This window comes from Carcharhinus amblyrhynchos, chromosome 4 (genome assembly GCF_965287045.1).
Source record: "Carcharhinus amblyrhynchos chromosome 4, sCarAmb.v2.hapA, whole genome shotgun sequence".
Lineage (NCBI taxonomy): Eukaryota > Metazoa > Chordata > Chondrichthyes > Carcharhiniformes > Carcharhinidae > Carcharhinus > Carcharhinus amblyrhynchos.
In genome coordinates, this window is record NC_137327.1 from 39,959,541 (window position 1) to 39,981,963 (window position 22,423).

The window sequence follows — 22,423 nt, forward strand, 5'->3', positions numbered from 1 at the left end:
TAGGTGTGCATAAGACTGTGTGCCAAAAATGCAAATCTGTGTGTTTCCCAATCAGAAATCATGGATGAACAGAGATATCCACTGCTTGCTGAAGTCCAGGTCTGAGGCGTTCAAATCAGGCAACCCTGACCTATTACAAGAAATCCAGATATGATCTACGGAGATCCATCAAAGATGCCAAGAGCTTATAAAGTTTATTTATTTATTAGTCACAAGTAGGCTTACATTAACACCTCAATGAAGTTGCTGTGAAAATTCCCTAGTCGCCACACTCCAGCACCTGCTCGGATATACTGAGGGAGAATTTAGCATGGCCAGTTCACCCTAACCTGCACGTCTTTGGGCTGTGGGAGGAAACCTGAGCACCCAGAGGAAACCCAAGCAGACATGGAGAGAAAGTGCAAACTCCACACAGACAGTGACCTGAGGCTGGAAGTGAACCAGGATCCCTGGTGCTGTGAGGTTGCAGTTCTAACCACTGGTCCACTGTGCGACAGTATGGACGAAGCTAGAGTCCCAGGCTAGCTACATAGACTCCCATCGATTATGGCAAGGTCTGCAAGACATAACAGGCTACAAGATGAAGGCATGTAAAATCGCTGGTACCAATGCATCCCTCCCTGATGAGCCTAATACATTCTATGTCCTTTTTGAGCAAGAGGTCAGCGAGAGCATGCCCACCACCCCGGAAATCTCAACCGAAACCCCGAGGTTGTACAATCATAGAATCCTATAGTGCAGAAGGAGGCCATTTGGCCCATCAAGTCTGCACCGATCACAATCCCACCCAGGTCCTATCCCCATAACCCCATGCATTTACCCTAACTAGTCCCCCTGACACTAAAGAACAATTTAGCATGACCAGTCAACCTAACCCGCACACCTTTGGACTAAGGCCATCGCAGACACCAGAGCATGCTTCTCGAAAGTCAATCCACAGAAAGCGACAGGCACTATGGTCCTGCGCAGACCAGCTGGTGGGGGTATTCGCAAACATCTTTAACCTCTGTTTACACTAATCTGATATTCCTAGCTGCTTCAAGAAGATGACCATCATCCCGGTACCAAAGAAAAGCCAGGCAACGTGCCATAATGACTATCGTTTGGTGGCTCTGACATCCATCATTATGAAATGCTTCGGAAGGTTAATCATGGCATGAATCAATTCCAGCCTCCCAGATTGCCTGGATCCACTACAGTTCATATATCATTGCAACAGGTCCACAGCATACACCATCTCCCTGGCCCTACACTCAACACCTGGATGACAAAGACACCTATGTCAGACTGTCAGACTCCTATTTATTGACTGCAGCTCAGCCTTCAACACCATTATTCCTGTGTGGGTTTCCTACCACAGTCCAAAAGATGTGCTTGTTGGGTGCATTGGCCATGCTAAATTCTCTCGCAGTGTACCTGAGCAGGCGCCAAAGTGTGGTGACTAGTAACTTCATTGCGGTGTTAATGTAAGCCTGTTTGTGACACTGAAAAATAAACTTTAAACGTAGTAACCAGGACAAAATCAGAACCAACTGGTTAATCAAAAGTGTTGGCTTCTCTATGGTCATAGTTCTTTAGAAGTACAACCTCACTTTTGGGAGGGGAATCTATAAGGCATAAGGTTAAGCATCAGAAATCCTGAACATCAAACCCCATTGGTAGTAGATAATGCCATACTAATGGTCATCTGTCAGTGCCAGAGTCATCCTGATAAGAACATAAGAAATAGGAGCAGGAGTACGCCATCTAGCCCTTCGAGCCTGTTCCACCATTCAATAAGATCATGGCTGATCTGAAGTGGATCCGTTCCACTTTCCCGCTTTCTCCCCATAACCTTTAATTCCCTTGTCTATCAGAAACCTATCTACCCATGACTTAAATATATTCAGCGAGGTAGCCTCTACCACTTCAACAGGCAGAGAATTCCAGAGATTCACCACCACCCTCCTCAACTCCGATCTAAACTGCCCCACCCCCCTTATTTTGAGGCTGTGCCCTTTGGGCCTGCTATCCTTTCTAAACGGGAAGAATCTCCCTACCTCTACCCTATCTATCCCCTTCACTATCTTTTATGTCTCTATAAGATCCCCCCTCAGCCTTCTAAACTCCAACGAGTACAGACCCAGTCTATTCAATCTCTCTTCACAGGCTAACCCCCTCATCTCCGGTATCAGCCTAGTGAACCTTTCTGCACTCCCTCCAAGGCCAATATATCCTTCCGCAAGTGCAGCAACCAAAACTGCACACAGTACTCCAGCTGTGGCCTCACCAGTACCCTGTACAGTTGCAGCAAGACCTCCCTGCTTTTATATTCTATCCCCCTCGCTATAAAGGCCAAATTAGATGATATTGTTTAATTGTCTGACGATGCAGGTTAATTGTTTTCACTTAGATGTTTGATTGCTTTTCTTACATTATTAAATAATCAAGTGTTAACTTGGCAGACTTCTTTCTGATAGACTTGATGCAAAGGTAAGAAATACAGTCCAGTTTGGAAACCCATAAACTGCAGACAAAGGTATTAAATTTTCATCACACCAACCTGTAGCCTTTTCCCTAACCACTCTTCTTTCCGAGCTGAACACCAAACTGCATTCCTCATTCTCAGTACTCATCACCTTGCTTGCAACAATTTCAACCTCAAGTGTTTCAGTCTGTTCCACAGATTTCTGCAACCTGGGCCTCCTCCCCCATGCCTGATTAAATATGGACCAGTGGTCTGATCTAATGTCAGAAAACTCCATTCCACAACTGCGAAATAAAGAAACTGTATTGAAACAACCGTTTGTACCATGCCATGGAAAATGTTTTGCTGATCTTAGAAGATCATCTGAATTAATATGTGGTACGAGAAGGACTGATTGATGCAGAAAGCGGAATGACGTTCAATTGAGGACAAATAGCCAAATACTGAATGGGATCCAGCTTACCCCCAACCTGTCAGAAGGATCAAATAGAAGTATTTTCAATTTCTGTAGAAGTAAAATTTTGCTTAATATCAATCAACACTCAAAGTCATCATAGGGTACAACAAGAATTTATGTGTATTTATATATTGCAATTGTATTTGATAAGGGCTCGGTAAGGATTTTATCTTCAGTATATCAGTAAGTTTCCAGTGTTGAGGTTACCTCTTTGTAATGTGAGTATAAGATTATTAATTTTTTTTCCTTGAGAAGTAAGCTACGTGGTGTGAAAAGTTCTGCCTCCAGCTGGAATGTGTGACAAGTTGTTGTCCGTTATCATAACCATCTTTTTGACGTTCATCTTTCTTCCTGGATTTTAAGTAACCTTGCACACAATATAATTTTCTGTTGTAATTACACTATACTTTTAATGTGTGCCCAGAACTTGGGCTATGAAATCATCATTTGTTACTTTGCAATCTCTACTTCTATTACTTTACATTCTTTCACTTTCTATGATTGGCTGGAACTTGCTGAACGATTTTAAGTGGCTCCTCAAACCTTCCCAGTTTTAAGCATTCAGCAAGTTTCAGATTTAAGTAAACAACGTACCTTAAGTACCTTAAAATATCATATGAGAATTGCATTTAGCTTACAACACAATGGAGGGTATCCTCAATGTGAAGACGGGGCTTTGCCTCCACAAGGACGGCAGTGATCATTCCTGCCAAAACTGTCATGGACACATGCATCTGTGACAGGTAGATTAGTGAGGACAAGGTCAAGTAGGTTTACCCTGTTGTTTGTTCTCTCACCACCGCCATAGACCACCTACCACAGACCGAGTCTAGCAGCTGTGTCCTTCAGGACCTGACCAGCAATGGTGCTACCGAACCACGTGATGATGCATGTTGAAGTCCCTCACCCAGAGTGCGTTCTGCCCCCCCCTTGTCACTCTCAGTGCCCCTTCCAATTAGTATTCAACACAGATGAGTACTGATCCATCACCTGAGGTGGCAATGGGGCTGCGAGCAGTGTGGGTTGGTAAGGAGGTCCTGTTGCCCATGTTTGACCTGATGGGACTTCATGGGGTCCGGAATCAATGTTGAGGACTCCTAGAATAACTCCCTCCTGACGATATACCAAATGCCGCCACCACTGGTGGGGGATCTGTCTTGCTAGTGGGGACGAGACATATCCTTAGATGGTGAAAGTGGTTTTAATGATGTTGTAAGCTATGATTCTGTGTGTATGACTGTCAGACTTTCGCTTGACTAATCTGCGGGACAGCTCTCCTAATTTTGGTGCATGCCCCTTGATGTTAGTAAGGTGGACTTTGCAACATTAACAGGGCTGGGTTTTCAGTTGTTGTTTCTGATGCCTAAGCAAAATATGTGCAAAGAATGGGATGAATCTTGAAACAACCTCCCTGAGACGAACTCAGATTGAGGGATCGGACTAAAGGTGAGCAATGGTATGCTCACTGTGTCAGCAGCACTGTCAAAGAATATTTCTGGTAGCAGCAACTAAACACAATATCCAGTTGTGGGGTAACAACTAAAATATGTCATTATGTTTTTAATTCCTTCAATAGGACGCTCTTTAATACATAACCTTAATGGAGCTAGGCTACAGTTTTTTAATGTTAAGGATTGGCTTTCCTGCAGGATTTTCTACTTACTTCCAACATAGCAATAGATTGTGTCAGAGTCTGGAATCACATCCTCGTTCAAATGGGCATCTGCAGGGTCCTAATATATAAATGGTTAAAATCTCTCACCTATCAAAGAGCACCAGTTTATCACGTTTGTGGCCGACTTCCCTCATGTGGCGAGTGTAATCAACAACGGAGGATAAACAATGTTGAGCTGACCCCAATCTACACATTTAAGAAAGGACTTTAAACAGTGCCTTTGCTGCCTGTTCAGAATAGCAGCCTATTTGATCAGCAGCCCCATCCACCACCTTAACTATCCACTCTGTCTCACCTGCACACAGTAGCAGCAGTGTATACCATCTCTAAGATTCACTGCAGCAACTTGCCAAGGTTCCTTCAAAAGCATCTTCCAAACTTAAGATTTCTATTGCCTAGAAGGATAAAGGCAAAAGACACATGGAAACACATTCCACATAAAATTGCACACTATCCTGACTTGGAACAATACCATTGTTGTTCGGTCAAAAACTTGGAACTCCCTTCCTAACAATACTGTGTGTGTACCTACAGCACATGAATTGTAGCAGATCAAGAAGGTAGCTCGCTATCATCTTCTCGAGGACAATTTAGGATAGGAAACAAATACTGACCTTGCCAGTGACAATCACAACTGATGAAAGAATATTTGAAAAAGTCATGCAGGCAGAGCTTCAAGTTAACAGAAGAATGTTTAGTACAAGAACATTAGAGAAGAGGGAATGATAAAAAGATGAGGAATTAGGAAGGAGAAAGTAGTAAAAATGAAAATCAATATCTTGGAATGGAAGCAGGTCAAATTAATACATGATATTGGGGAAAAGCTGCCTTGTTATTGACATTAGAGTTGATGGAATAATAGATGAGTAATGAAATCACCCAGGTAAAAAGTGAGGGACAGTGCAAGGTCCTTGACAGAAACACTATTATTGGTTGAATGACAGACAAGAACAGGCAGGAGTAGTAGAAAGGAAAGAGCAGGGAAAACAGAAACATGAAAACAGTAGCAAAGATATTGAGACACCAAGGTCAAGTGCAATACCGTGAGGGACAAATGTAAAAGTCAAAAACTGAATAATATGGATAGAAAGACTGAAGCAGAATGGTTTATGATAGAAACTGATAGGTAAAGGTGGAAATGGTGGCAAAGTAATGGAAACCGTAAGTGGAATAATTAGAGTAAGAAAGATAAGACAAAGGCTTTGGGATCTTGAGATTGGTAATTATATATGCATTGGCTGTACTATTGGCAATGCACCATAATTATTTGAGGTTGAGAATGAAAACTGCACTATAATTTGTGAACCATTGTTGCACATTTGTAGTAACTTTAAGAAAAAAAATTGTGCAGGTCTTATGTGTTAAGGACTTTGGTGAGACATCCCACTGCCAGGATATAATCTTAGTCTAAAATAGAGGAATTGATTCCAATCTGTGTGTCTCAACTTTCTCCATTCATTCCCAGCAATCTAACCAATTCATGTATTGAAAATAATAATTAACTGTAGTTGTATTCTTTGATATTATGTGACGTGTATAATTAATGACTATTGAAATACTCTTAAAAATATTATGAATACAATGAAAAGGAATTTATTTTAAATGTGTCTGCTTTTGTAATTTTTTTTGAGGAAACAATATAACCATTATGTAGCACTGTAAAGACAGGTTAATATGTACCTCTTTGAAATTTTAGATCTTTTGTATATTGCTTTCTGCTGTTGTCCTTTCATAAAGCTGGGTAACCCAAGCCTGTGTACCCTAAAGCTACTGCTACAGCTTGTATCTAGGTGTTTCCAGACATAATCCATATAATTAGCAAACCTGTTTGACCTTCATATTGTTGCCTGTGGTCAGCTGGGAACTGAGTAAGTTTCAGGTGACCTTATCATGTGACTTGAGTCAAAGATCAGATGCCACTTACTGTTCAGCTGTCATTTTGTCCCATATATCACCTCAGTCATGTTACTGACAGTGAGACAAATAGGCCTGGGTATAAAATGTTTTCAGCATACTACCTGCCAGCCTAAAACCTTAATTGCTGATCGTAAATTTTCATGTGTTAAATGCTGCCACGGACCAGACAAGTGCCTTCAGCAAAGAAGGTTTTAAAACTGTATGTTACCTAATTTGTTTCTCATAAATGGTTTGATAGACATGCGGCCAACTTAGCTAAACAATGGCTACTGTGCACTCCATTGCATTTTAGTGGTCTTTTTAAGACTATACATTTTATAAATGTATTTGATTATACATGCAGCCTACACTTGCACAACACAGTTCTTTGTGAGATGTTTTAAGTTGAATGAAGCTGCCTGGAGTGATTTGAATTTTAGTTTGCATTTATACTATAACGGCAGAATTGATTCTAGCCTGGCAGTACCCGATTTATGCACTCTGGCTTCAAAATGGACTCTTGAGGCCAGGGCATATCTCTACTTATCCATGTGCATGAGTGCTTTCAGCAGCCATTGTCTCAAAACATGGTTTTAAAAAACTCATCTTAAGTTTATATAGTTCTAAGGGACTCCCTGACCACTTTTAAACTGGATTTGACATTGAATTGGAATTGAACTGCATGTGATGTTAACCTCAAGTGGTGTGCCACTACATCCTCAAGGGGATCCTACACTGCTTCATACTGGGTTCAGATCAGTAACAGGCTGTGAAGCTATACTGCTATTTCTACTCTGATGTGTAGCAGAAAACACTCTGCTGTGAATTGCATGTGGCAGCTGTACCACAAAACAAAATAAATGACTGGATTTTATGGGGCACCACAGTTCTGTCACTGCCGCACAACCCCTGCACCCCCCCGCCCCCCCCACCCCGAATTAAGATGTCAGGGATGGGAAGGAGGCTGCCCGTGGCATCTGTTTGATAGCAATTTAATGCAGACAGCAGTGTTAATTGCTTTATGGCAACACTTCCTCCCCTTCCTTAGGAGGAAACCCCACCATAGATATCGGCCAGCCAGTTGGCTGATCGGCATCCCTGTGATCCCAGCAGCCCTATCTGGTAGTAGTAGCCACTACTAGGATTACAGGCAGTCATACCATGCTGAGGAGCCCAATAAGTCCATAGTTGGGCGTCTCAGTGGGTGAGGGGCTGAATTCAAGAAGTGCCTCTAACAGGCCCCTCCCATACCCAACACCAGCCTGCAGAGCTAAGTTGCCTGTCTTCCCTTATGGTGTGGGTCTTACCCACTGCAGGTAAAGAACCAGCAGGGGTGGAATAACTACTTGAGGGCCTTCATAGACTCAAAGCAGGCCAGCTGCCCAAAGCCTCCCTGAGCCCAGTAAAATTAGGATGGGCCTGTAGGCGACGGGGAGGCCGCTTATTGGGTTTTATGCACCTCTGCCCTGTCACCCCCCCCCAATCCCCACCCTCTCCCTCCTGCTCCCCATCTGTAAACTCACTGGGGGTTTACACTGTGTAAAATGTAACCCATAGTACGTAATAATGCAATAGGCTAGCATCGCAATATGCCAACTTTCTAATGTTGGCCTCGATTACAGACAGATTTGTAATACCTTGGTATCGACATTATTGAGGTACATGGAATTTATCAATTGTTAGCTTAATTGTCATAAGGCAAGTACTTCTATAATACACCACAATCAGATGTCAGGGACTCTATCTGATGCCTGTGTTTGTGTAAATCCTTTGGGTGTATGTGAACAGGGCTAGAATACAGTAACCTCAGCTTTCGTTATTCATTTTGAAATGAGAGATGTGACAATTGTCTTACTAACAATAGCCTCTAAGCACTAGTACTCCCAGAGTTTTATGCTTGCTTTTCTTCCCAAAACCTGCTAATGCATATTTTTACCGAAGGTGCTTTCCAGAATTGTGTTATTAATAATTAACTATTTCATTGGCATTTCCCCATCCCTACCTTTTTGTACTAAATTGCCCTTCAGAGGGCTTAACTTGTGAAAGCAGATCGTTATTTACTTAGTAAGACTCTGAGTATTGCTCCTTATCTGTGAATACTGAATGACTGTCGGAGGGCAGGTATATCCTAAGTTCAATCTCCTCGGGAAGATTATCATTCTTACTCAGCGACATCACTGAAAGCACAGTGTTCATTTTCACATGTACACCGATGACACCCATCACCACCTTTATGGACTCCTCCACTGTTGCTAAATTATCACACCACCAATCCAAAATCCAGTACTGAAAGAGCAAACATTCCCTCCAATTAAATATTGCGAAGATTCAGACCATTGTTTTCAGTCCTCATTCCAAAGTCTGTTCCCTAGTCACTGACTCCATCACTCTCCCTGGCAAAAGTCTGAGACCAAACCAGCATTTTCACAATCTTGGTGTTATAATTAGCTGTAAGAAGTCTCACAACACCAGGTTAAAGTCCAACAGGTTTATTTGATAGCAAACGCCACTAGCTTTTATAGCGCTGCTCCTTCATCAGGTGAATGGGAGTTCTATTCACAAACAGGGCATATAAAGACACAAAGTCAATTTACAGAATAATGGTTGGAATGTGAATCCTTACAGCTAATCAAGTCTTGAGGGTACAGACAATTTGAGTGGAGAGAGTATTAAGCACATGTTAAAGAGATGTGTATTGTCTCCAGACAGGACAATTAGTGAGATTTTGCAAGTCCAGGCAAGTCGTGGGGGTTACAGATAGTGTGACATGAATCCAAGATCCCAGTTGAAGCCACTCTTATGTGTGCGGAACTTGGCTATCAGTCTCTGCTCAGCGACTCTGCGCTGTCGTGTGTCATGAAAGCCGCCTGAGAGAACGCTTACCCGAAGATCAGAGGCCGAATGTCCGTGACCACTGAAATGTTCCCCAATAAGGAGAGAACAGTCTTGCCTGGTACTTAACAGACACTCTCCACTCACATTGTCTATACCTTGAAGACTTGATTAGCTGTAAGGACTCGCATTCCAATCATTATTCTGTAAATTGAGTTTGTGTCTTTATATGCCCTGTTTGTGAACAGAACTCCCACTCACCTGATGAAGGAGCAGCGCTCCGAAAGCTAATGGCGTTTGCAACCAAATAAACCTGTTGGACTTTAACCTGGTGTTGTGAGACTTCTTACTGTGTTTACCCCAGTCCAATGCTGGCATCTCCAAATCATTGTTATAATTAGCACCAGGGCCACATTTTCAAACCATCTGTAAGATCAGCAGGTTTCACCTCTGTAACATCACCGACGCAGCCGCTGAATCAGCTAATATGCTGCTGAAATTCTCATTCGTGCCTTTGCTACCTCTGGACTTGGCTACTTGAATGCACTTCTCATTAGGCTCCCACATTCTATCCTTCCTAAACTTCCTAAATGGTAATGCATTTTGATAGATTGAACCAGGGCAGGACTTACTCAGTTAATGGTAGGGCGCTGGGGAGAATAACAGAACAAAGAGATCTAGGGGTATGTGTTCATAGTTCCTTGAAAGTGAAGTCACAGGTGGACAGAGTGGTGAAGAAGGCATTCAGCATGCTTGGTTTCACCTGTCAGAACATTGAATACAAGAATTGGGACGTCTTGTTGAAGTTGTACAAAACATTGGTAAGGCCACACTTGGAATACTGTTTGCAATTCTGGTCACCTTATTATAGAAAGGATATTATTTAACTTGAAATAGTGCAGAAAAGATTTCCTAGGAGACTATCAGGATGGATTGAGTTGTAAGGAGAGCCTGAATAGACTGGGACTTTTTTCTCTGGAGCATAGGAGGCTGAGGGGTGACCTTATAGAGGTCTATAAAATAATGAGGGGCATAGACAATGTAGATAGTCAATATCTTTTCCCAAAGGTAAGAGAGTCTAAAACTAGAGGGCATAAGTGTTTAAGGTGAGAGAGGAGAAATACAGAAGTGTCCAGAGGTGTAATTTTTTCATGCAGAGGGTGGTGAGTGTCAGGAACAAGCTGCCAGAGGTAGTAGTAAAGGCGGGTACAATTTTATCTTTTAAAAAGCATTTGGATAGTTATATGGGTATGATAGGTATAGAGGGATATGGGCCAAATGCGGGCAATTGGGATTAGCTTAGGGGTTTAAAAAAAGGGTGGCATGGAAAAGTTGGGCCGAAGAGCCTGTTTCCATGCTGTAAACGTCTGTGACTGATTTGAGGTCATCCTAATGTCTGCTGCTGCTGTCTTGGCATGCACCAAAACCCAGTCACTGCATTACCCCCATGCTCTGACTTACGTTGTTTCCCAGTCAAGCGGTATCTTGATTTTGAAATTCTCTTGCTTGTTTTCAAATCCCTTTCTGACTTCACCCCTTCCTTTCTCTATAATTTCCTCCAGCCCACAACATCTTGAGATATCTGCACTCATCTAATCCTCGTTTCTTGAGTAAAACCTACTTTAATTGCTCCAGCATGGGTGCCCATGCCTCCATCTGACTATCCTCTAAGTTCCGGAATTTCATCTGTTGACCTCGACACCTCGATTTCCTTCTTTAAGAACCTATCTCTTTAACCAAGCATTTGGTCATTTAAGCTATTACCTCTTTATGTGGCCCAGGGTAGTTTTTTGTCTTATAATCCTCCTGTGAAGTTCCTTGGGACATTCCATATTTTTTAAAAGTGTTGTATGAAAATGTGGGTATGTTGTTGTAATGATTGGGTGACTTTTAGCTGTCCTGGGTGACAGCTGAGCCAAGTAATAAATTTTCTGGCTTAATGTCTCTATGAGTCACTTTCTTTGAATGACAGTATACTAGAAGTCATTAAAATGTGTCAATATAAATCCTTTGCTTGTTGAAGGACTACTTATGATATTAAATGGGAACACAAGATTATACCAGGTTCATAGCCTGCTGACAGATTCTTCATAGTGACAACCAGCAAACTGGCTAGATCAGTCACATTTAAAGGGATCTAAAGCTGTACTGTTAGCCGTATAGGGCTGACTGTGGGCTCGGAGGAGCAATTTTGGCTTCGGTGACTGAGATGTTCATTTTGAAAAATTCCTTTTTGGAACTTTAGCACTTTGTCTATGCAGCCACTTGACCCATTGCTTGTGGCAAAATAGGGATGTTGCTTGCACTGCCTTTTGTAGGTGGAGGAGGATGAGGCAGAGTAGCAACAAGCAAGGCACAGAGACCTGCACCTGCAATCACAAGTGGGTGAAAGGGAGGAAGGGCGCAGACCCAGCAGAGACAGCAGTCCTTAGAGCAACATTACCAAAAGCACAAGCAAGATGAGAATAAGGACCAGGCATCCATATTAGATTGATTGACCATGCTAAATTGCCCCTTAATGTCAGGGAGATTATCAGGGTAAATACTTGGGGTTATGGGGATATGGCCTGGGTGAGATTGTTGTTGGTAAAGGCTCGATGTGCTGAATGGCCTCCTACACTGTAGCGATTCTATCCAAGGAAGAACAGGTGTCAGTAATACAATCAGTGCCCACAGCTCTGCATCAGCAACTGGTCAGTGAAAGATCTGTTCAATTATCACTCTGTCTAATGCACCAGCATTTTCTTCTACTTTCAGAATTGTTCTTTATATCCAGCTGAATAACCCCTAATCTTAAATACAAGCATCAATACAAACAATGTGTTACGCAACAGTAGCCATAATCACCATTCAAGTTTATATTCAGTGATGCTTGAGAACTAAAAATCACCCTAATGTAAAAGCCGAGCACCTGTTTTTTGCTCATTCGGTTGTCTTGAGTGTTGTCCCAAGGTGAACAGCATGGGATGTGGAAGGCTGCTTCTACACATGAATGCATGAGATGGCTATGATGGGAGAACCTGAGGAGCTCTGATCTTAGAATGCCCAAGTTGTGAACAGCAGTGTGCTGGCAGAGCAGTGTAGCCTAGCTGCCTTTCTGGCACCAATATTGGCAATGGTTCATTCATTGACTAGTATTGAAGCAAGCATGTAATCATCTGCCTTTTCCATGGTGTTTGAAAAATCCTGCTTTGGACTCCATGACTTTGTAATTCAGAGTTAACAGTTAGTTTTAATTAATAATATACATGTACATTTTAACAGTAGAGATTACAGATATGAAGCTTACTCTAGCCAAGATCTTTACCCATCTCTATCCATCTCTAGATTGACCCTGGCTCTGGGTCACCACTGTGTCCACATTAAAATTTTATGTACCAGATCCTACTACTACACTTTCCCCAAGTCTTTCTCCCATGGAAACAGAGTTACTTTAGTTTACTTCCAACTTTTACATTGTCGTGAGTCATGTTATAACCATAATGCTATTATAAGCTTTTTGCTATTACATTAAAAATATTAGCACTACCCCATCTCCCCCTTTCTGTCCTTGAGGTTAGAGTTTCAGGCAGCCTGGAGGCCTATTAACTCTTCTATATCTTGTTTGTCATTCTGTCAGGAGAATAGTAGATTCTGGTGTTGCTTGTTCTTGTCATTGGCTTTTAAGTTGGATTGGTGTTTGGGTTTGGTTTCATGTTTCTTTCACTGCTTGATGTTAAACCTCATCTGGATGGTTAGATGTTGCACGGTTATTGTTACTCTTGATCGTTTCTTGAGAGTGGATGAAAATGGTATTATTCTTCTACTTGGCATTATCTTTTCTTCTTTCTTTTCTATTTAGGCTATCTGGAAACTCTCTGAGACTGAGAGAGAGTATTCCTGTGGCAAGAAGGTGATGGCACAGCACTCTCACCCCTGCATTTCATTGTTGATGGTGTGCAACTGCTATCAGAGGGCAGTATCCCTGTGACTTTAGGACACTGACTGCTAGTTGCTCTGTGTGCACAGTGGTTGGTATGTCTACCGATGATATCATCATCATGTTGGGGGCAGAGACTCCTTATACAGTTGATTCTTCTCTGACACCACTTCCACCAGAGATGCTATGTTAATCTTTGTGTGCAGTAGGTTGGTCTGACCATTGGCAACATTCCAGGACATGGAATGATGATGCACAAACCTGCTCAGGAGAAAGAAAAGTGAGATCGCACGTGAAATCTGATCTGAATATTCTTTAGTGTTTAAGGACCCAAAACCATGCTGTTCTGGCTGGCTAATGACAGTGGTAGTCTCGACATCTTCTGCCTTCTGGAGGAGATTGAGGGGTATGCAGGCATCGCTACTTAGAAGAGAGAAAGCTGACACGGATGACACACATCAGCTCAAAGATATGTTTGTAACCGTGCCCCAGTGGTTCAAAGATCATGCTGAAGTCTTACTCATGGGAGTTGGACTCTTTTATTCCATACGCTAGAGTATCTGCTATTCAAATTCAAAGGCCTTAGAGCCATTTTGCCTCATCTGATAGTATTGTCACCCTGGCACCTGAACCTGTTTAAAATTTGTTAGATAGCTTTTTACCAGGAGAACAGCATTCCAAATAAATAACTGAATTCTCTGATTTCCGCAAGAAGACTGGTGATGTGTTTTCTGGGTCATCAATCTCGGATCTCATGGATGACTTTTGGGAGTGTCTGTGCAGTGCTGGGGTTTTGACTTGCACTGTTTACCAAATGTCCCTGTCTGTTACAGTGGAAGCATCAGGCGGTACTTGGAGGACACAGATCTCTGCTGTGAGGCCACTTAGCACTGTAGTACAGGTGAGGTCGCTCTGTTCGACAGTTCAAGGGTTACTTTCCCTGATTTGGCTAATTTCTCTGTTTTTATGACTTGATATGGTGGCCTAAAGTTTGGTTTCTTCCCCATGAAGTGTTCTTTCCCCTTGGAATGGTCCTGCGTTGTTCACATAGTTCAGTCAATCTAAATAGCTGGAAAGCCTTATCCTTGGTAAGGTCATCTTTAGCTCGTAAGAGGGTCATGGAGTGAATCATCTGCAACACCCATCATGATTCTGCTCAGACTTTAAATCACCATATTCCCTTCCTTCTGTCATCCTACAGACATCACTAATGAAGGAATCAACAGTTTCCCCAGGGGGCTGAACTTTAATTCTCCCCAGCATTTTATCGGATCACAAGTTGAAGTAGACGCAGAAAGATTTCAAAACATCAAATTTCGCGGAAGATTCACCTGTCATGCAATGATATCTGCTATTGGCCCAATCAAGTAAAGGAGTGAACTAACTTGATCTGCCTCTGATTTATTTATTTAGATTTGCAACGGTACTGTTTCTTAAAAATCTTCTTCCTGCAGTGACTGCAGTTCTGTGATTGAACTACTCTGTTGGTGAATCCCAATAGAGCTAGAAATATGAAACCACAATCATTTTATTAATGTTGAAAGATGTGAGTACAGCTTTAATAAGTTTCAAGCTTCCAAGATGGCGTTGCTGGTTACTGCAGAACAAATGATCTTCCAGCGCTTACTGGTATTTTTGGCGGGCTTTTCGAAATGGTGGCAGTGCGTTGCTGCCTGAAGAAGAAGTTACCGCAATGGTGGTGTAGATTGGCTGCCTACCAACTCAGTTCATTCATTGGTATCACATTACAAGTCAGGACTCTTGGAAAATAACCACTAGCTTGCAGTTTACGAACTTCGATGGATTGCAAGGAATCCAGAATGGACAAACTCAATTTTTTTTTGCTGGACTTGGGAGCTATTTGTTGAGACTCAGACTATGGGATCAGGTTTGGTGATGGGTTGCTCTCAAACAGCACTTCTACCTGAATGACTTAAAAGGGGCTTCTCAGGACTAGAAGTAAAAAAAAACACCCTTCCAGGCTATGAGCTGTGCTAGCTGAAGCTGAACTTTAAAAGGAGGATGCAAAGGCATCTTCTGCTTGAGTTGAACTTTTACCTTTCTTGTTTGCTTCCTGGTTCTTCTGAGCTTTCTCAGCATTTATACTTTCACTTGGGAGTGAGGTTCAGTGCAGAATCCATTGAAAATATCCTTTTTCTTAATTTCACAGCATTCTTGTGAGGATGAGAGTGTTAATCCCAATGCTGCCTCCATGGAGAATCTTGCTTCAAATGCAATGCAGCGTGAGTCCTAGTCTGTCATAGTCTATTGTATTTTAATAACATGTCTTTATTAACAACTCATAACTTACATATTATATTTAGTGTAGGGATACAGATATGAAGCTAAATCCAGTCTCGGTCTTTACCCATCTTTAGATGTACCCTGGCTGTAAGTGATGTGTCTTCTTACATCACTTGTGTGTGATACTTACTCAGACCCACATTAACCCTTTGTGTGCCAGGCTCTACTACTAAGTGCCAGTGTCATTGTGATGGGATTCCATCAGAGCACTCATATTGCTCTGTGCAAGGACAATACTCAGGAGTATAATTATGCTTTGGAATTCCCTTCCCAAAACCTCTTGCTTTGTGCTTTGAAAGAGGAGGAACTAGAATCTTGACCTAAGGTGGTAGAGTTGTCATCAGAGGCTCGAACGTTATCATCCCAGCCACACTGTTCATTGAACATGCTTCAGGATAAACTGCATTGTCTTTGCATCTTTTTGGAATGCTCCGTACAAGTTGAAGTTTATTTTTATTCATTCAAGGATGTGGGCTTCACTGGCTGTAGAAAGTGGTGGTCAGCCAGTTGTTGGATCTTGCAAACTCCTAACATTGTGTGCAGGCTTACTAGCAGACTGTCTCGTGCATTGAGTAGCTTGTCTTGCACACCATCAGTCTTCTTCTGTAAGTTGTGCCCTGAAAGTCATCACTGATAGCCTCCAATTCATTTGTATGTGGACCATTGTATTACTTCCCCTCCACACCCTTTCCCTGTCATGCTCCTTGAATCTCCTAGTGTAAACCCTTTTACATGACTTTCTAAACTAATCAAGCACCAGCTTCTTAGCTGGTGTCTGCAACAGTAAGGTTTGAGTGCAATCTAGAAAGCTGCCATTAACTTCTTCTGATCCAAGAGCACCCTCTATTTCTGTCTGATATAAAATGGGAAGATGGAAATGGGAAAAGGTGAGCAGTTAATGGCAAGTGTAAGTAGAGAGAGAAAACAATTGTGAACTCAAATCAGGACCAATTTATCAAGTTCTGTGCACAGAACAAGGTATTTCAGTGTCGGTCAAATAAACTGTGGAAGGGGGTTGCATCACTCCGTGTTTCCCAGGTCACAATCTCCATTACAGCCTCTTTCAATGTGAAGAGGGTGTGGATAAATGATTTTCCTCCTGTTCTGCTCCTGATGTATTTTTAAAATATATAGTTATTGTTGTAATTGAGGAAATGTGTTGTAAAAATAATTGCAACATGGAATCTCGCAATTCAGTTCAACTGAACTGCGTTGGTAGTTACCCTCCACAAGATCATGAGCCCTAATCCCATGTATTTACCATTTTCCAATATCAATTTCTCCTGCTAACTGCCCTTCATTCAGTCACCTAACCTATTCTAAAATAGGGCATACTTAAATCATTAACTCCAACAGTGCATTCCACAGCCTTGCAACCCACTGTGTAAACAAATTTCCCTTACAGTATTCTGTTGTAAATCTGTCATTTTACCTTCTATCAATGTCTTGTTATTCTCAGCTACTCATCCATTGGAAATTGTGTGTTACTATCTACCCTGTCCCATCTTTTCACCTTTTTAAATATCTCTACAAGAACACTCAATAATCTGCCTTGCTTTGTTGCAAATAGCTCCACATTGTCAGCTTTTCATGTTGTATGTTTGGTCCCATTATTTGAAATTTGGCTTAAGAATCCAGGTATAGAGCACTGGGGATTTTAAGTACTTTCTCTTCACTGAGACTGACCCAAGCAAATGACCATGAAAAAAATCCAATGTAGACTGAATCGCCCTGTTTAGGTATAAGTGTCAATGTGATAACTTACACAAGATTATTTGGGAAAAGAATGCAAGAAGAACAGACATGCATGAAAGCTAAGGGAAGTGACACATTGATAAGTGTCAGAAGAAAACAATCAACAAAAGTTAAGGAAAAAAAGGACTTTTTCAAAGTGAAGCTGAAAATATGGGAATATGAACTTGCATTGCAAGGGCAAAAGAAGAAAGATAAGTTAAAGAAAAGCTGGGGCAAAAACTCACCTGCAGCCCTGTGTTCTCTTCCCAGTTATACAATAGCAGCAGCCTAATTTTGCAGTTTTATTAATTTGTGACCAACTTAAGCAATGATGTAACAGTAAAATATTTTATGGCAGATATAAGATGCATTTCTATTCTGTCTGATATAGGACATATTGGCCGGAATTCTCCAATGTTGTACGTAGACGCCCGCCGCTGCAGCCAGAAAGAGCAGAGAATTTGGCGCTCACCCAGATCTCCATTCACTGCAGCAGGATCAGAGAATCCTGGCCATTATTTTTATTCTACTTACTAGTTTAATTTTAATTCCACTTACGTGAGCATTTTGCAAAGGGCAACAGAAAGGGATACATTATCAGCCATGTATAGTGGGTTTATTTATCCAGAGAGCTCAGTATCCTCAGTTAGCATGTCTAGGCAAACCAATAACCTAGTGAAATCATTTCAATTAAATGTGCCATGATTAATGTATTTGTTTTGGTGAAGGTAGTTTATCTTGTTTACAAATTCATTTACACTTCACTTTCCCTGTGAGTGCAGGCACCAGTTGAAAGAATATGTTATAGATAAAGCTTGCCATTCTAATGGATCCTTGCAGCTTGAATCTGATCATTCCAAGGTAGTCCATGATTATCAAGTTACAACAGGTTAAAATTAAAAAGCAAGTCATTGAGGCACACAACACATTAACAGTCCAAAGATGTCAGGTTAGGTGGATTGGCTGTGCTAAATTGCCCCATAGTGTCCTAAAATGTGCAGGTTAGGTGGATTAGCGAAGTAAATGTGTAAGATCATGGAGATAGGGCAGAGGAGAGGGCATGATTAAAATACCCTGTCAAGAAAATCTGTGCCGAATGGCCTCTTCTGCATTAGGGATTCTATGATTCTCTGATTATACTGATCAGATCAAATAGATGCCAGGTTAGATTTAAGTCCTCATTTATTTTCTTTTTATTTTTTCACAGGATATTCTGTGTATTTGAGGTCACAGGTTTAGAAGGTGCTGTCCAAGGAGTCTTGATGAGTTCCTGGATTGCATCTTGCAGATGGTAGACATTGCTGCCACTGTATGTCAGTGGTGGAGGAATTAAATGTTTAAGGTGGTGAATGGGATATCAATCAAGCAGGCTACTTTCTCCTGAATGGTGCCAAGCTTCTTGAATATTGTTGGAGCTGTACTTCTAGGCGAGTGAAGAGTATTCTCTTACACTTCAGTTTCTGATCAATAGTAGTCACCAAGATGTAATAGTTGGGGATTCAGTGATGGTAATGAAAAGATATGGTCATGCCTGGTACTTGTGTAGCATGAATGTTACTTGTTATTTATCAGCCCTAACTGAATGTTGTCCAAATCCTCCTGCATGTTTTTTTTGCTTCGTTGCTTGCAACATGTCTTATTTGGTACACTGTTTTGGCACTATAACTGATTGTAAAGGATTACTGTTAACTTTTAACACCCTTTTTAATTTATTTTCTATCTCTTTGCTTTAAATGTAACATGGAGGGATGAAATTGCTTTTTAACCAAAAACAGGAGAAATCCTGTTTCTCAGCTCCATAATTAGCAGCTGCTAACGAAATCACATTCTCAGAAATTGCACATGTTAAAGGTGCACATTCCTGCAACTTCATTAGGGGGTCATTAATTGTGAAGAAAACAGGCATTGCCCAATTTTTCATTAAGAGAAGAATTTCACCCCTGAGTGCTGCTTGAACAGTGAATGCTCATAACCCCATTAGGGACACTAACTTGTAGGATTTATTGACCCTGACAGTACAAATGAACTGGAATAACATGTACACTATTAGAAATATAAGATTGCTGAAGTATGCTCAGTTAGCATCTGTATCTTGGCTAATATTAATTCAATTCTCTCACCTTGCTGAGCGCAGTAATTCCTACTGGCCCAGTCCCCCAGTGCTCCTAACTGTTTAAGCATTTTTTTTAAAGTCAACATTAATTAATGGGAAAGGAAAACAGAAGGAAGTTAAAGTTGATCAGGAGTTGTAAATGTTTGGTTTTATAAAGCGACGGTGAGGGCAAGACCCCTTCTTAAGTGATTGGTGTGTATGTTTGAGAGTACTTGTTTTTTTAGCCAGTAATTGACTGCATATGTAGTGTCTTGCCACATTGAGGACAGATGATGACGGTATTATACAAAACCTATTATTGCCATTCCATCTCATTCCCAAGTGTTTCTTTTGTTAGCTTCGTTATAAATAGTGTGCAGTTGAATCATAACATGATGACCGCCACTAAGATTATACCATTGCCAGTGCCAGTCTGCCTCTTGCGGTTGGTATAGGCTTAAACGTTAAGCAGCTTACTCATCAGCTGGGCAGAGTGTTTTCACTGTATTTAAAATGTCAGTGTAGTCTCCTGCTGTTGCTTCAATGGAGTCAGAGACTTTACTGAGACTAAGTGAAGGAATGTGCCTGTGCTAAGGTGCTGCACCAGGCTCTGTCTGACACAGGAAGTAAAGCATGGCTGATGTTGTAGCTCCGCATCTTTAAACGTAACTGAGGTTGTGCTTGCCTTATTAAGAAATAGCACTATGATTTTCTGCTACACATAAAAATAATTGTAAACCCCCACATATTCTGCTATGCTGTAATTGGCGCACTGCCATTATATTTTCAATGTGCCAGAATCCACCTCAACTTTATCCTTCTCTAAAGTTTGGCTGGATCTTTCAAACATTTAGCCATCAGTATTCTAGTGATGTGTCTGGCATCATTTTAGCATTTTACCTACGAGTGGCCCACAGCACCGATTATGAAGATCTGTCCTTACAATTATTACCCAGCATTTAACTTCTATCAGACAAGTGTTCTGTGCTTTTTTTGTCAGACTGTTTTAAGGTTCCACTCAGTTCCATTAGTTTCACCTCTGAGTGAGCATTCAAACAATACGTTATACTTATCGGACATCCCTTTTTCTCAAAGAAACTGGAAAATGACTTTATAACAAGAAAGGCTGCAGCTGTTTTTATTAAAAATACATAATTAGAACAATTTTTGTTGTGCGGAGCTGAATTTGTAACAATCTTGAAATACAGCTCAACTGAAAATGATAGCACAGTTTTAAAAGTCACATGAATGGCTTTGCTATGAAAAACTATTGATCTTGAAGACCAAGCTCAATGTTGAAGTCATTTAGTGCAGAGTGATGCTGAGCTGAAAGGCATTTTGTCCCTTGACTTTTACATTAACCTTCTATTGACTGCTCAGAAACCTTTAATTAACCCACACCCTAACAAAACTGACTAATTATAGTGTTGTAAGCGTTGTATCCATCCCTATGATTCCTTTAACAATTCTTCAACTTTGATTTAAAAAGTAAATTTAAAAATGACAAAATAATTGGTATGAAGCTCCTATTTTTATCGAGAGACATGAAAGTGTTTTAATTGGAATTTTCTTTATCCTGTGCACTTAGTCATTTATAGTAACTGAGCTGTCCTACATAGCTTTTGTTCCCTTAATTCTTGTTTTAAATAAATAATGAGAACATTTAAACGCATTACTCTTTTCAAGGCCTGAGGTCAGATAATCTTATTATTTATGAAGTGATGTGCTACATAATAGTGCTTAGTGCATGTTAACAGATGCTATTATCCTGAAATGATGTAGGCTACTGAAGATATATTGGTATGTTATATGTTAATACTGTCCTCACCATGTAATGTTCTATCAGACTAAATAGTGTAGTTGTTTGTGAAGCAATTAGACACACTTTGACTGCCTAATCACTTTAAATGTATATATAGTATTAAATATGTATCTGTTTATACAGCTATATTAGTAACACTCCAGTTCTATAATTCATCTGTTTTAAAACCCAGTTATTCATGTCAATTCAAATATTGACTAATTCATATTTGTGTGTTAATTTTTTTCAAAGACATCTCGTTGTCATAAAGGAGCAAGGAATGTGAGATTTAATTCACGATGTTCAGTAGACTGAAGTAAATTGACTTCTAATCTCTGATGCTGTGGAGATTACAGTACTACAGCTGGGTCTTTCGCAGTATCGCAATCTGTGATTAAAAGAAATGCACCACATCTTTTGCATTCTAATGAGCAAGCTTTGAAGATCTGTTTTGTAGTGGGCTTTCATCTTAGGTTATCAAGTCACAAAGTACATTTTTGAGCTGTACTGTTTTCAACATTACTTTTAATAAATCTGACATGTTAACGTAGATCTAGTATATTTCATGTAAGACAAATGTCTTACAATTGAATAAAGATCTTTGCTGTCAGATTAAGCAATTTACTGAAGAGCCAGACAAAGTCAAAAGTTATAAGTTAAAACAGTATTTACTTTCCAACTTAATGAAACTGATGAGAAAATTACAACATGTATGAGACAATATAAGCCAAATTTGCTTCAGGGGACTGTGCAACAATATGCCCTTTATTTTCCAACGACATGCTACAGTTGGCAAATATTGTCAATGAATTCAAAACTAGCTTAAGAGTTTGTTACTTATAAAAATGAAGGATTTATCTCCCTTATATTTTAGATTGTGTTTCATGATTTAATTGCTTTAATAAGCAATTATTTTTAAGTTTCTTTTGACTTTAACTCGGGTCCTGATGTAATTTGTTTTGATCTGGTTATATCGATGAAATTGCTTCAACTTTGTACTTTTGACAACTCTTGTGTTTTTGTTCCAGGTGTCAGTCCAGACTTGCCAATAGTCTACCAGTTGATGAGCAGCCAGAATGTCGTCCTCACTGGTGCAGAGGGGACCCTGATATGCCTCTCCCGTTTGACTTAGAAGAAATTATTTCACTTCTGAGGAATCAGCTCGTGTCTGCAGGTAAATGTGGGAGGAAAAGATGCCAGTGGCTGTTAATAGATTTCCTGACTATTATCATATGTCCTCATTGCT

At 40.7% G+C, this 22,423-nt stretch overlaps 1 protein-coding gene across 4 annotated transcripts in view; it reads left to right on the top strand.

Moving 5' to 3' along the window:
- fto (FTO alpha-ketoglutarate dependent dioxygenase) overlaps window positions 1–22,423 on the top strand; it is a 391,304-nt gene that overhangs the window by 337,039 nt on the left and 31,842 nt on the right. For all 4 annotated transcript variants that reach the window (XM_080187014.1, XM_080187015.1, XM_080187016.1 and 1 more), the window contains one exon: window positions 22,206–22,351. In XM_080187014.1, the coding sequence (XP_080043140.1) occupies window positions 22,206–22,351 (146 nt within the window). The remainder of the gene's footprint in view (window positions 1–22,205; window positions 22,352–22,423) is intronic.